Genomic DNA, 16,620 nt, shown 5'->3' with positions numbered 1-16,620 from the left:
TACCGTAGTCATGTGGTGAAATTTATGAATATAGATTTGAGTATAAGTAATGATAAGTATATCATTATTTTGAAAATTTTGGCTTAAGACCAGGATGTATAGATTAAACAGAAGGGGGCCAAGTATCGATCTTTGTGGTACTCCACAGGTCATGCTGAAGGTAAGCTTGCCAGTGGAGATACAATAATTCCTGTCTTGCAAGTTGGACCTGACTCAGTTTGGAACAGTACCTGAGAGCCCACCCCAGTTTTCAGATCTATAATACCAGAATTAAAAGGAAATACATCAGATATTTTCGACATATCACTAAGGCATGTACAGTAACTTGTCAGAGAAACCGGGTTAATTTAATTTCTATGGTATATTATTAGGGTAATATTAATTCTATATAAATGCTAACACTTCCTACTCTTCAGTAATGCAGTACTTTCATCAAGTTTGTATTCTATCTACACAATCTTATGAACACAGACGAGTATACAAAAGACTTAACTCAGTGAAAGCAATGAGGGATTGTTGATTTTGAGAGTTCACAATTTGCCAACCACAGGAGTGGAGACAAAAACAACAAAGTTGTAAGCATACAGGACATTGATCTTCTTCTCAGTAATGCAAGGATTTCTGGGATTTCTGCACAGAATGAATGAGCAGACCTTGCTTAACCACAGACCTGACTCAACCCTGAAATGTGTGGGATAGAGAACTATATTTCAGGAAAGTTTAGAAACACACAGGGTATTCAGTCATGGTGACATTCTTAAAAAACAAACAAAAGTTAAGATTGAAAGAGAGTTTCATAAAGAAACAACCTAGATACTGATAATGTATGAAAATCTATTCAACCTAGCTGTGGATACTAAATTTGCCACAATTGAGGGATTTTTATCTGTTTTTTTGGGACACAATTATCAGAACTGAATCTTTAATGTCACAGCTTGTTTTATAAACTGTAAGGCGGGTATGAAATAGACCAGTCCCACAGTGAACCTGTGCTGTAGCCTGCAGGTAGTGGAAGTACAGGCTCAGTTTCTCTTTGTCATCAACACAGACACAGGCTAAGATGCATGTCTGTATTTGATAGTTGTTTGTTAGGCCAAAATATTTCTGCTGAACTAAGAGGTTGGCTGAACTTCATTTGAACTTGCTTTGCATGGCAATGTGTGAAAAATAATTTGCATACAAGTATGCCATTGGACCTACACCAATTTTAAAAATAAATGGAAGTATTCATAAGTGGCTGTCCACAATTTATGAATGACAGTTCATGGTCGCTTCCTGCGGCACTTTGGCAAAGAATTGCCTCTATACGAACCTTAGGATGTGATGAATAACTGAATCTTATGTATTAGCAAAAACAGCAGCCTGTGTAGTGTTTCTTTGATCAAACTGAACAGTATATGCATCAATAGTTTGAAGTGATCTGGGTGAGATAACAGAGCAGGTATAAGTGGTTGCAAATTGAAGTGTTTCATTATGAAGTACATGGGTCATTTAATGAGTGACACCAGATGAGGTTTTTTTTTTTTCCATTTTGAATTAGGTTGATATGATTCAGCGAAGCAGTTGTTTCATTCAAAATAATTATCCCACTGAGTTGAACAATTATAACTGGGAATGGATCCACAGTACAGAGGTGGGCGAGTTGAAAATAGGTTGAGTGTTCAGTCGGGCTTGTGTGATTGTGGTAGATTGTGGTAAAATTGTCGTAAGTTAAATAGATTTTTTGACACAGCAAACTGACTCCTATGACCTTTGAATATGGTCAGCTTCCGTTACTTCCGTACTTTAGGCGACACACATGGTAATAATCTCACATGTTGTTCTCAGATCTGAATCCTCATTGCAATTGTATCATCTGCTTCTAGGCCCCAGACTTGTCTGTCTGCAAAATCTAAAAAATCTGCACTTAGATTTGTGACATACCCAGCTGGGAAGCAAATGAACAGACAAGAGCAAAAGCATGAATTAACATATAAAGTAAACATTTTGTTTGTACACTGCTTTAACCACACAAAACTCTAACGCTTGTGTTTTAATGGACTTTTGTTCTCTCTCGCAGTCTCCACTGAGGAGCAGTGGTAGTGAGTGGACGCTGTCAGAGCTGGATATGTTGCTGCTGGCCGGCACGGCCGGACACACACTCAGCTTGGCAGCCAGCAGCTTCGTCGAGGAAGAGCACCAAATCTGGTACTTTCTGCTCAGCACCCTCTGCCTCGCCGTCTTCCAGGATGTCTGCCGCAAGTACTTTAGAGAGCAGAGTGGCTCTGGAGACGACGAAGAGCATATCCTCCCTTCCAAAGACTGCCATCCCTCTGCTCACTCCAAGGCAGACGTTTGTTCAGAGAAGTGGCTAGCATTAGCCACCCCACCCTTCACTCTGATCTGCTGCCGACTGCTGCGCTCCCTCAACCAGACAGGGGTGCAATGGGCTCATCTTCCTGACATGGGACATTGGCTTAACAGGTTGGTTTTACCAATGCTCTAAGAGTATACATATTATATAAAGTGCTGTATAAGGAAAAATGGCTGATATTAAATAACCATATAAATAAATGTAAAAAAAAGATGAACAGACCACTTAATTCTGTATTATAAAATGTTATTTCAAAACATTGTTCATCTGATTCCAATTGACAGAGCACAGTATTTTAAGCCGCTTTTCCCAAGTTCAGTTTGAACATGTGGTATAGATGACGTTTAAATGTCTTATGACCTGACATTATAATTGCTGGACTTAGGTGTGATCAGAGAGTAGAGCCAGATTGCTTCTTTTAGCCAGACTCATTTAATACAGCAGGGTCAGCAATGCTACTTTGCACGCCAGTTTCGTTGGCTTGTATATTTGGATATTTTTACAAGGCAGCAAAGCAAAGACAGAGTGTTAACAGCAACAGCTACCTGGTTGATTCAGAATTACCCCTGGCAGCATTATCATTCCTGAGAGGCTCCCCTGGGAAAAGACGCACCACTCTATGAATAGCAACAAGATAGAGTAGTTTGTCTACCTCTTTAGTTTCTCTGAAGTCTTTGAATTCCTCATTAAACATCAGGAAAAAACTGGACAAATAAAGTGATTGAAATTCAGAAGGTTATCTGAAAGTATAGCTTATATATAATTTGTGCTAAATACATGCATGAATCCCCTTCATTGTCCACAACTAAATCTTCAGTGTGTTGTTTGTTCTCCAACCATTTTGTGGACTGTAATGAACAGGGAGCTGCTAGCAGAGCTGAGGACTATTAGTCTTCTGTTAGCGTATAACACATTTTTCTTTTTTATGTGGATAAGTGGGAACATGGAGGTGACAGGGCAAGAACTCATTTTCAACACAGCTGTAGTTGAGGGTGGTAGGGGTAGGAAATCTGCAGTAAATTTAAGGTTTGGCTTCTTTCACTGTCTAAGTACCGATGTTCAGCAGTCACATGGGGATAAATTCATTATAAAAAAGCAGAGATACCAATTTGTCCAGATACCTAAAGACAGTAGTCTCAGTAGACTAGAATGCAATGCAGTGACAAGATGTTCAATCTCCATCTGTCTCTTCACCTACACATTAGAGTAAGATATCAATGCAACAAGTTCATTCCTGTTCTGTGGAGAATATTGAAAGCCATTATGGGAAATATAGGAAATCACCTAGTGGAGGCTGGTATAGTGAAATATACAGAGAAATTACACTTGATGACAAAATAAGTTCCTGAATAACATGGTCATCACACACCTTTAAGGGAAGGTACAGGGTATTGAAAAGTCTTTCTTTCTGACACTGAGACGTTTTAAGTGTATTTTTCTGGCTGAGAAGCTGACAGGACCACTGCACTTGCAAAGATTCAAGAAGGGAAAATAGCCTTCTGTGATTGCTCAGACTGTAGAAAATGGTGATTTCTGAGTAAAACTGAGACTGTCTCAGGCCCATTAATATTCTGTCAACAGCAAGGGGCAGGGGATTATGGTTTGTTCTTTAACATGCATCACATTGTGGAATAGAGATGTGGATTCTGACCTTTTCCCTGTCCAGTGTTGCCCTTTTTTCCTACCTGCTCTGCCTGTTGCTTGGATAATGAGATCTAGGTAGCGTTACACCACCTCTGGTCTCAAAGTACCCAACTTCCACTGCTGTCTGATCCAACTAACAGCTGAATACCCGGCTTCCATCCAACTTTGATATGTCCTTTGAGGTCTTATTTCCTGTCTGTGTGGTGTAATTTCAAACTTCATAGCCTTAAATCCAGTGAACAATTGAAGATCCATGCCTCTTTAAAGTTTAAGCTACTGCTGGAGGATATGTTTCATCTCATCAAAATGTCTTCTCTTGCTCAGTAAATAGTCCACTTCAAGGTTTAAGCATTCTTTTTATGATTGATTAAATTACTGAATATATTTTTGCTCATTGTCTTTTGTGTTGAAATAAGGATTTTAAGCATTTTCTTTACTGTTTGTCTTTGTTTTTCTAGCTCTGAACACAGGACAGTGCTCTCCCTGTTGGCTGCTTTTTGTTTGATTCTTATCTACCTCCTGGTTCAAAGACGGTGCTCATGGGTGTCCAAGGTTGCCCTCGCCCTCGGACTTTTGGGTGTCTATAGCTACCGGGCAGCTGTTGGCAATGTCTTGTTTCCCTGGCAACACTCCAGTCGAACTATGTCCAAGTAAGTTTTTGTGAACCCTCATGATCATCATTTCATTCACCATAGCAGTTGGCAACTGGCTGTCCTCTGTTAGTGAGTTCATCTGTCCTGGAGTTGCTCTGATGCAGCTGAGCGTGCAGGCTGCAGTGCTGCATGTGACACTTGGGAGAAACATAACTCTTCAACTGTGATGATGAACTGCTATACAGTTTTTCTACCTACATCTACCTACAGTAAATCTCCTCAAACTCTGTGTACCCACAAGTCTGGCAGCATCTTAAATTAAATTAATTACATTCAAGGGGAGTCGTGCAGTCTACGGCTGTTGATTTAAATTGGCAGTCAGTAAGAATTGCTGTAGTATCAACAATTGTTTTCTCCTCCAACACAAGGCTCTAGCACAGAGACAACCTCACCCACCATTCCTGTCCTCTGCAACTGATGAACACAAAGTCACATTTTCACAACACAGAGCAGTAAGCTAGCTAATTAGAGAACAGATTGATCAGGCAGAGTGAAGAGGTCATATATCACCATGCATCAATAGCTTCAATGATTGAAATATAAAACCATGCATTGCTCTTAGTTAGTCAGAGGCTTTGGAAGTTTGTAGAAATCCCTGGGAGTCTCAAGATGTCCAAAATACAATGCAGGCTGAGAATTTAGCACAGAACAGCAACCTTTGCACCTTTACATATGTTTTTTTAATGGTCTTTCAGAGATTATGTGCGTCTTTAGCCACGCAAACAGTGTGGTTGTAGGGATGTCAGTGTCGCTCTGTCTGTTGGCCAGTCCACAACTTTACTTCAGAGTGAAATATCTCAACTTATCTCAACTCCAGCAATTATTAGATGGATTGCCATTTTGTATAAACATTCCTGGTCCTAATGACTTTAGTGTTCCCCTAACATTTCATTAAGAGCCATCATCTGGTCAAAATGTTAATTTGTCCAACACTGTTGTTAATGAACAAATATCTGCAAAACTAATGACATTCCCATCAGCCTCATATGTGCTTTGTGTTTGCTGCTAATCAAGCAATAAACACAGTGCCGCTAACATGGCTGCAGACCCTGTCTTGTGTATGTAATAACAAGATAATCATATTAAATCAAGCACTCCTTCAACTGGAGACATTTGCACTGATGCAGGATGCAAATGATTCAACATTTATGAATTAACTAGCCACTGTACTTAATGATAAGTGGGTGTTTTTTTTCCAGCTTTTAGGAGAAAAGCTTTCTTCCTCTCAATTCTTGAATTGCTTTCGAGTATTTCCTGATATCATTGACAGATAAAGCTTTAAGAAAGTCAGGATTTCTGCTGAAATCCTTGTATTATTTTCCTAAGGGTAAGAATCCCTTAATAAAGTATGCCAGATACATAATCAAGTTTATGTTATGCTGAAAATGATAAAGCAGTTCATGTGATGCACAACCTTCCAGTGTCCAGCGCATTTAGACAATCTGTGCGTCCTTGAACTCAGCCTCAGAATAATAAAAAATCGTGTTTAATGTGTGGCTTAAAAGATACGCCCGTTTTCTCGAAGATTGATGCCTTTTTACGCTGCATACATCTAATCCTTAAGCACAATCCATATGTAATAGCTGTTTTTAGCGTTGTTCAAAAAGAGAAGAAATCGACAATCTCACAGCTCCTAAGTGTGGTAATTTTTCATTCTGCAGACTGTTGCTTGGCACAGAGTTATCTGCTACTAACCCCCGTCAGAAAATAATGAGTGTGCAGGGCTGCACACAGTTCTCCTGTCTAGTTTCCCTGACCTCTCTTCATCTAAAACCAGTACCTGGCCTTCCCTAACCTTTCCTGTTCTCCTTGGCAGTCTCTCCTACTCGCTCGCCTAATTAAAAGCTCAACCTCTCACCCTTACCCATAGAAAGACACCTGACTGAAACCATGCAAGGACCCTGTCTCCTACTGACGAACTGTATGATTGACAAGGTTGACGGATGACCCAGTCCTTCAGCTTTATCATCAGACCTCAACAAGTTGATCATTGTGGTGCTCCACCGATGTAAGATGTATTTCAAACTTAGTCCACACTCTGGACTCCTTCTCAAAGCTCTTTAGATGGTGAAGAGTCTTGGGCCCTATAACATGCAGTCCATGTCAGGCTGCTTGTTGTTGGCTGGCTAAGGATAAGTTCTGTTTGTTAAATTACACTAGAATAGTGCTTTGATGCCAGTATAGTTTAGTTTCTGCAGAATTGTTGGAGTTGAATGATGGAGGAAAGTTTTCCATGGGTCTGATCTTTTTGGTTTGGTGTTTCTGAACAACCATATAGTCGAATTTATGGTTATTTAAGTACAATATTAGAGGAGTTTTGAAGAACACAAAAATGTGGCATTTCTCCCTGCAGTGTCTTTTCCTTCGCACTATAATATTAATGTACAAAGGAATGACTTTCTGTAGCGACCCTTTTAAAAGTCTGGTCTTCCTGGGTTACTCTGTGTGTGTGTTTTATCAGAGTAAAGCCCCCTGACAACTGCCCAGTTCCCTCATTGCCTTCCCTTTGTGCCAACTACCTAATTGCACTGTTGCATCTTTCAAAATGGCTAATGGGGTTGAGAAGAGCCAACGCTGCTCACTTTAAACGGTTCAAAGAGTTACTTGGATTGATGTCACCGTCGATACAGTTTGTCTCTCTTTCTGTTACTCTTTCTCTCTCACACACACATCCTTCCTCATGGCATCGTCAGAAATGAGCCTAAAAATAGAACAACTGACAGGGAAAACATGTATCGTGACTTATTTTTATTCATGTGGATACTGATTATGACCAGTGAACTAACAACAACAATAAAAGAAATCTATAAGGAAAGGTGCAATTAAGGTAAAATAAATGGATGTAGCAAATCAAATTTTCCAAACAAGTGTTCCAATATGAAGTAGCTCAACATCAAAGCAGCCGGCTGAGGGCCAAACCTGTCTGTGCCTGTGCACATCATAGCCAAAGTTTGTTGCTGTCTCCGCCCTCCTTCCTTGCATTTACGCCACATTTTCTACCAAACATGAAGCCACAATAAGCATTTACAATGTCTGTGTTTTCATCTGTGTGTGTCTGTGCTTCACACCTGCACAAAACATGACCCATTTTTTATCATGTGCTGCTTTATCCAGAAAGGGGCTGTTGTGCAGGTTTCCAATTTAAAAATATTCATGCATACCGATCCCGCTTAAAAATGGAAATGTATTCAAACTCGTCTCAAAACACCTGTGAACCCCTGCCTCACACACACACGTAGATAGACACACACACATAGAATTCAGTTTTCAGTTTTATTACCCAAGAGGTGAACCATTTTATAACCCTGTTTTCAAAGGTAATTCTGTGTTGGTTCAACATATCAGTGGCAACATTTAACAGTCATTATCCTCCACTGACTGCAAAGCGTGGTTCATAAAAGTGCTTTTGTGTGTGCCTCATCTTTCTAAATCACACTACTGTTTCAGAAAGAAGGTGCTTTTTTTTTTGTTTTTTTTTAATAAAGCATAAAGCTGAAAGCAGAGAAGACATCAGCACAGGCCGCCAGCAGAGCAGGTATTGATCTAGTGGTTTGTTGTGTAATTAGATGTTTAGTTTGTAACCGTTGTTTTAAAGTCTGCCACTTTGTTCTAGTGGCATTTCAATAGCAGTGACTTTGACGTGCTCAGATTTTTCCCACAGAAGGGCAGGGGCTCGGCCACAGCGGGCAGGCCCTCGTCATTCTCAGGCATCTGCTTCGTAGCTTTCCTCTGGCAGTGAATGACTTGTTTTTGCTGATTTACTGTAAGTGTTACGCTGATGCAGGTGATTGATGAAGCGGATATACCAGACATGTTGAGGGGACTGGACGCAGTCTCACCTTTTCTTATTCACTTGCTGGAGCAGCAGCACTTGTTTCCAAGGTAACATGATATCCAGGCAGCTCCTCTTTGCTACAGCTTGACAGGCTACTATTTTCTGTCCAGTGTTATTACTATTAACATTTCCAAATGCAGCAGATAAGACCAGATTGATTTGACTGGTTGAAATTTCTCAGCAAGCAAAGTGAAAGACTCCCTAAGGTTTCACATCCCCTGAACACTTCATTTCAAATATGTCGTTTTTCCCCAATAGCATCAAATATTTGTAACTAAATAAGCAACAATCAAAGTTCAACATTTGAACCTCTCCCATGACATTATTTATCAAGAGTTTAACACTTAAAAAATGTGCTAATCTGCTTCATACCATGTGGGTATGGTGAGAACAGATTTGATTGGCAGTGGTCTGGCAACATGAGCAAACGGCCCCAACTAGGCTCAGCTCACTTTAAACCAATGAGAAGATCACATGTAAACAAACACACACATTTCTCAAAGTGATATTTTCATGTAGGACCCCTCCTCTCACAGTGAGACGCTGATTGAGAAGCTTTTCAGGCTCTTTGAAATTATTGATCAGCCCTCACATACAGTTATTATAATGTGTGAAAGCGATACCAGAGATCAGTGTGTGTGAGTAATGCTTTGGACACGTCTGTTTTGAAGTCATTTTTTTTTATGTAGACTTGCCTCACTAGATATGCTTTGATCCAAGATGATTAATGAATACATTCAGGATACAGTATTAGTGTATCAGCTTTAATGAATCTTTAATGACCAGCCTGTTTTATTAATCTGATAGTGGCGCTCTCTGGAAAGACTTCTGAGATGTCTCACAGTTGTAGTTCGCAAATCCAGGAGTAATCTCAACAAATGGTGCCAAAAATAACAAAAAAAATGCACTCTTAGCATTGTTCTTTGTGATAAATGTTCTCTGCTGGAAGGGACACAGCTGAACACCATTATCACTACAACTTTGGCCTCTTCTTTGTTATTGCTCTGTAAGACCATGTTTGCTGTGACCTTAGTCTTAAGCCTGTGCTTGGTGGTCTGAACTGCAGCATGCCAAAGGGCAAATTGAGGACTTTCACAATCCTCAATACAAAATGACAATAATATATCTGATAAGTGTTGATACACTGTTGTTCAGTGCTAATGACTGAATAATTACAATATTGTCTGATTGGAGCAAAAGTTCCAAGATGTTTTGCATAATGCCACCAAGCACACACACACACACACACTTCAGAGGCACATGAAAATGCAGCATTATTAAACCAACACTTGCAATGATGACTATATGCTGCTTCTTCTAATGCTGCTTCTTTCATGGACAGGATGAGAGGCCAGGGACATGAGGCGTTGCAGGCGTCTCGCTTGTTATTGTCGCAGCTCCCTCTGCTCGTCTGTAGAGTCGGATGGAAATCATAGATTATGTAATGCCCCCCTCATCTAAATGACTAGTCTAATTTAAGTAAGGGCTGAGAAAGTTGAGGACTCTGATAGGTGCAAAGGATGCTATGTGATGTACTGTAATCACACTTACACTTATAAATAACTGCAGCCACTTCTAGGGGGACTGCAATTGCGGAAATGGCTTGTACAGCAAATAGCCTTTATTTCTCACACAAGGAGGAGGGTTTGTACTTTCTGCCCTGAAAATGTCAAAACAAACCAGACTCCTCTCAGCATTTGGTATTTTGCCTGCTTCAGTGTTGTGGAAAATATTTATTGTTTCAGACTGATGCAGATTAGTGCGGCAGACTTTCAGAGTTAAACATACAGGTTTCTAAAGGGAGTGTCTCGCATGTAAATCTCATGTGTTTCCTGTCCTCCTTCCTTTGTGTAAAACTGTAACATAACAGCCACATTGAGCGCATGGCACAATACCTCCTGTATAACATGTAGCACAGAAAGATTACTTAGTAATTCTCTCAATTTCTCCGCCTGGCACACTAGTTAACATGTAAGCCCGGCAGCACAAACCCATCACTGTCCTCGCATAAGATCAAATCCTGGCCAGGATTTTCCACTTTTCCTTTGCATAAAATAATGATGAATACAATCCCTGCCACATTGTAAGGGGAGTTGTGAATAATAAAGAATAGTGCTGTATGGAGCATATTACTCTGCTCCTTTCCTCTGTTGAAACAGGTTTCCATAAAACACACTGATTAATAATACATGTCCAATACTTGCTCAACTCCTTCAGGGTCATCTATTATCCTGTAGTGCTTTTGGAGCTTTGACTGCATCCTGCTGCAATAGAAATGTCTTTTTACGGTGTGATAGCTTTCAACTGAGGGGAAGGGTGTTTCTAATGTCATGCTTATGAATAGAAGATTTTTTGAATGGGTAAACAGCTTTTCTCGCAGTTTGGAAATATTACCAGAGGTTACTTTATATATGATTCAATGAGTCAATAGGTGAACGTATAGAAAACTGTATTCTTAATGACTGGGTTAGTCTCTACATGTTTGCAGAGAATACATTTAAAAGCCTCAGTCTCCTCAGGTTGTAACTCCTTAAACATTCAGTGGCTCCCTAGCTCTTAATGCTGCTTTATTTCCCCTCCATTCTTTAGGAAATAGAATAAAACAACTTATCGTTGCTATAGCTCTTACCACTCTGTAGTTGTCTTTTTTTGTTTTTTTTAAGGCTAATTTACTCCTTCTTCTGTTTTGGACAAATATTAATGAATGTAAGTTAATTAAAAAGCAGATTTGAAGGGAAAAAATCTTTTCATTGAAGTTTCTATGGAGAAAAGCATATGCTGAATGCCTGAAATGGAAATTAGACTAAATGTAATTGCCTTCATAATCGAAAGCACTTGTGCTTTAAAGCTTCAATTTGAGACTTTTTGAGCATATAAATTATTGATAGTTCAAAAATGGGTTTTTGTGGAGTAAGCCCTTTAGAAGGAGTAGAGTGGAAACTTTTCTAACCTTGTTGGAGCTTCAGATTTTAAACCCAGACTTACTGTCGTTCACCACAGGGCATACATTATACTACAGGCCTTTTCCATTGTTGAATCTCTATTAAATATTGGTGACATGGATTGAAAGCTTACATAGTTTACATCCTTCTAACCAAAAAGAGGGCAAGTCCAATAGAAACAATGTGGTATCTAATCAGAGCTGACTCAGAGCTGATTAGGCACAGAAACAGAAAGACAAACGAATGAATGGATATGAATGAAAATGACAAAGTGAAGTGGGCAGATAGCTGGCTTGGTACTTGTGCTAAAACAAAAATAAGAGTGCATAAGTCTGATTTATGTCATTCTTGTCTGAATTAATTTAGTTTACTATCTACTACTAAACAAGGCAAATATGCATCAGTGCATAAACTGTATTGATTAGCAACTCTATTAAATAATAACCCCAGTACACTTTCTTGACTTACAGACGGAAAGTCACAGAACTCCCTTTAAAACTCTGGCAGTTTGATTAAGGCTTAAGACCCTGACACGCCCATAGTCCCAGGACTGGCAGGGCAGGACAACTTGCCTTGTTATCTGTCTAATTGCAGAGTTTTGGGACATCGCGTTACTCCTGGCATTGCTCCACCCAGCTGTAAGTGACTCCAGATCTAATCAACCAAAGTGATTTAAAGCACCTCTGTAGGTGTGCAGGGGCTGTAATATTGGCAAACATTAAAAATCAGTGTTGTAAAAAAGTGTCCTTGTAAAATGGTTAGTGACTTTGTGTAAATTCAGAATTAAAGGCCCAGTCTGTCATTTTCTTTAACCAAAGAAATTGAAAATACACTCTGTTTGTTATTATGGGTACATCGAGCTATGCAGTATAATACAACAGTGCTGCAGTAAATCCAGCCTTCATATTCAGTTCTGTTATACAGAAGTGTTATACAGAGGTGTTGACTCAACTTTATGGTCTTTTGTCGTTTGTGGTGCAGTTGAATTGTATTGCATTATTATATAAAGACGCTTTTCTAATGTTTTGTCCACCAGATTAATATTAATAAGGCTGCATTAGTTTTCCAGAGGTGTACCCCAATAAACTGGCAAATGATTGTATACTCATACACAGAGGAGAAGAGTTACTCATGGAAAATCAGCATTTTATGTTTTTTATCGGCTCATAATTCAGAATACAGTCCTATCATACCCTAGTGTTCACAGATATTACTGCTGTAAACAAACCCTTTAGAGCACCTTGAAAACATTAGACTTAGTTGTTTAGATATAGCTGTTATCTTTAGTTATGGTCCCGTAAACCAGTTTGAGAAACAAAAGGTTTGATTGGTTTGATTGGTTTGGTCTGATTTTTGGCAGTACGACTACCCTTTTGTTAACATTTACAAGTATTATGAATATTTCAGTGTTCCTTCATTTATTCTGGCTTTGTTCTTGATGTTTTAACCCTTTAACCTCCTCACCAAGAAAAAAGCAATGAAAAAATGTATTCTTTATATATTTTATTTCCTTGGGGCACTAATTACAAAAATCTATGTTTTTTTATGAACAGACCCCACATTTTTTGAAATATTGGCCTCTACCAAACGGTTGAGATGTCGTAAGTAAAACATGTTTTCAATAAGATATAGTGATTCAAAATGTGCTCTACCATATGGTTGAGCAGAAGGTTAAAGGGTTAACCATTCACTGAAATGTACACAAAAACCGCCCCTTCGATATGTGCTTCCTGTGACTATAGGTGTGGATAAGCCCCTGAAATACCCAGAATGCAGCGGAGCATGTTCTATCCATCCCCAAGGTGTATAGTCCAGTGTGGCCTACTGTATTATGATTATTGTAGGACTAAATACAGGTTATATGGTTTGGTCTGCATGTTGTTTTACTGTGTGTACATCAAATGCAGCAGCATGCCTCCACAAATGAAAACAATGGGAGTCCGTTGGGAGTCCGACACTAATTAATGACAAAAGAAAGGCTAAAATTACACCTACGAAAGTTTTTAGTATTCCAACTCAGTTGTTATAAAATCCCTCTGTGACCTTCAAGACTATTCTGTAGTCTGGGTTGTTTCACTGCCACTCTTGTTATTCTTATTATTTACAACCTGTGGTACTCCGTTCAAACAGAATTTTGATGTCAGTCGCAGCTGAAAACAATCATATGACCCGAAAATGCACTAAAAATATATGTTTATACCTGTTTCTTAAATTGTAGCGATGCAGAAAGCACAACCGAGTGAGTGAGAAGTGTGAGAAAGTCTGTTTTCCTCAGGCGATTCATTCTGTCTTCCAGTCTCACACCTTTAATTATTAATGTTACATTGACACACTGCATGCTGAATGAAAGAAGGGTTATGAGTTACAGAAATATAAGGAATCCTGTCTAACAAGAGACAGGGATATGAAATTAATTAAAGCAGTGAACTTTTAGCTTTTATTACAAAGAGTCAGACTGACGTATGCAGGAACCCCAGCTATGTTAGATCAGTGGCTGTCATATTAGTCATCTTGTAGTCCCAGGCTTTTTCTGCAAATTAAGTTTAATGAGTGAAACGGGATGACGGGTCACTCAGCTAAACATGAACCATTGTTTCGAGCTGCACTCCATTTTCACATCTGCTGTTACTGATGCTGTCACACTTTATCTTAAGATACCCCATTCATCAAATCTTTCTTTGCCTAAAAGAAAATGTCAGCACCGGATAGATGATATGAATCTGTTTGGGTCTAGAGTTTCTGTCTCATTTTCAGGGCCTTTATGCTCTGTTTCATCTTATTTGATGAGAAGCATTTTTTAACATTCAGTTTATAAAGTCTGACTTACATTATTTCCATAATGTCCTGAAGCCTATCTCTAGATATTTAATAATTAAATGCATGGACAGGTATTGCAAGACTGCCAGAATCCACACTGCAGACACTTGCCACAATTATTTGGATATTGAAGAAGGTGTTTTGCAGAGAAAATCAATTCTGGCTTATGACCCAGGGTTTAATCTTTCTCTTTTAGGGGAACAGTGGAGGCGCGCTTTGTTTACGTCTTCGTTTTGGGCATCCTCTTCACGGGCACTAAAGACCTACTGCGATCCCAGATCATCACCGCAGACGCCAAGTTGAAGAGCAGGGGACTGTGGGAGATTTACAGTGGACTTGTTTTGCTGGTTTCGTTGTTGTTTCGTGCTCACAACCTGCCGGTCCTCTGCTGCTGCCTGTTGATCCAGACACTCATGGCTCAGTTTATCTGGAAGAAGCTCCATTATGATGCAGCCCAAACCACCATCATGCACTACTGGTTCGGTCAGGCCTTCTTTTACTTCCAGGTAAGCAACAGTAATGATGTCAGCACCTTTGGCCACGCCCATGTTGTCTCTTACATATTACTGTGTGTTTTGCTGTTGAAGGTGTATTAAGTAATGTTCAGTCTGTGTGTATTGGAATTGCTATAATCTAAATCTTGCTCAAGTAACATTTCAATACAAGGTTACAGTTGGACCTGTATACCAGCTGTTTTATATCTTCAGAGTAATGATAATAAGTCGGCCTGTGGGGAGCTGAATGTTAGGTGTCCAAAATTACAAAATTCATACATTCCAATGAAATTGCAGCTGTCAGCGCTTGACACACAAAGTTGTGCCATAGGCCAATAGAAATCTGTTTTTACAGGGCTGACCTGAGGGGAGAAAAGGAGGGAGCTATCGTAACGTATTAGCAGGGTTGTACCATCCTGTGTTACTTAACCCTCCTCTGCTTAATGGTTTGGGTCAAGGATTCTCAAAGTTTGGATGACTTGAGTGGCAATTTAAGGAGCCAGCTTATGATTGAGGGCCACACAGGAAAAATGCATATTAAAAACAAAATAATTCCAAAACCAGTCATTTACATGCCAGAAAGCTTTCCCAGCAGCAGAGAGTGAGAGAGAGTTTAACATTTCTGTCAGTGAAAGGAGCTTACCATACATCATAATAACACATTATTATTTTTATTATTACAGTTAGTTATTGTCACAGTTGTCTCGCTGTCTGGCTCCATCCCATCTCCATCGCTAACTTTAGCTAACAGCACTAGAGTTGATGATAGAAGATAACGAGGTGCCACCAGTTGCCATGCAACACGTAGCTTTCTATAACTTGTCATTTCTCTCCTGATAGAGCAGGGTGCAGCGTGACGGAGAAGTATGTAGAAGTACTGAAATGGAACACTGATGATTAAAGTCACGTTCGGGGGCCGCCACACGTTAAGAATCACTGGCTCGGATGAAGAGAGGAAGGGTTTGCAGAGAAAACAGAACAAAGTACAGCTTGCTAGTGTGTTAGTAATTAGCTCACCACCTACACCCGTATATTTCACAAAGACGCACAGGTAAATTTTGTTGTGCCACTTTCTGGTGTGACCGGGCTATTCCAGCGGAGCTGCACTTCAGCTGAGACTGTGGTTGTACTGGACAGTCTCCAGGTGTGAATGTGTGTAACTGTGTGAGAGCTTTTCTGAGAACAAACACTGCTCACAGTGGAACCTCTTTTAATAAATAAGGGGAAAGAAAAAGGTATATTGCAGCAGTTAATCTGCAAAATAAACCTAGCTGTTAAAAACAATTATCGCACCATTACCAGTTTACAAATTGCAACCATTTAGCAATGTGCAGTACCTATTGGTGCAGATGCCAAAAGGACAGAGGTGTGAAGATGTGTATCAGAGCCAAAACCACCCCTCCCATATCTACCAAAGGAAGTTCAGTAAACAACAGAACAGTAAGCAAGTTTTTCTTGTCTGATTGTAAGAGACATCTAATTTAGCACTCTGACACAGAGTGTAGCAGCATTTAGGAAACCAATCACCACTGATAGTGTTGGATACTGTAAAAGGTGCACCTCTGGGCAGAGGACGTGTTTGTGTAGAGGTTATGTTACTTTCATCAAGTACGAGCGTGAAGCCGAAGTAGACTAGTTGTTTCCTGTGGATGTGTTATGGTGTTATCAGCAATGAATGCTCCACAAAGGCTGGTATGACACCTGCCTTTTGATTTAACCTCCACCCAGGACAGATATTTGGTTAGCACGCTTGTATTGTTGTCAACACAGGACTTCCACATCGCTAACAATTTAATAACCCTCACCACCCTTGGGTCATTAATACTGTGATGGACTCGGGAATAGGCCGCCAACAGACAATTTTCAGTGTAGGCGCTCAGGC

General features: G+C 39.7%; 1 protein-coding gene across 1 annotated transcript in view; it reads left to right on the top strand.

Annotated features, from left to right (window-relative positions):
• pigg (phosphatidylinositol glycan anchor biosynthesis class G (EMM blood group)) overlaps window positions 1–16,620 on the top strand; it is a 56,220-nt gene that overhangs the window by 32,394 nt on the left and 7,206 nt on the right. Inside the window, exons 9-11 of the mRNA XM_070836702.1 lie at window positions 2,060–2,463; window positions 4,456–4,647; window positions 14,441–14,750. Coding sequence (XP_070692803.1) covers window positions 2,060–2,463; window positions 4,456–4,647; window positions 14,441–14,750 — 906 coding nt within the window. The remainder of the gene's footprint in view (window positions 1–2,059; window positions 2,464–4,455; window positions 4,648–14,440; window positions 14,751–16,620) is intronic.

This window comes from Pempheris klunzingeri, chromosome 9 (assembly GCF_042242105.1).
Source record: "Pempheris klunzingeri isolate RE-2024b chromosome 9, fPemKlu1.hap1, whole genome shotgun sequence".
Classification (NCBI taxonomy): domain Eukaryota; kingdom Metazoa; phylum Chordata; class Actinopteri; order Acropomatiformes; family Pempheridae; genus Pempheris; species Pempheris klunzingeri.
This window is presented reverse-complemented; position numbering and strand designations above follow the sequence as displayed.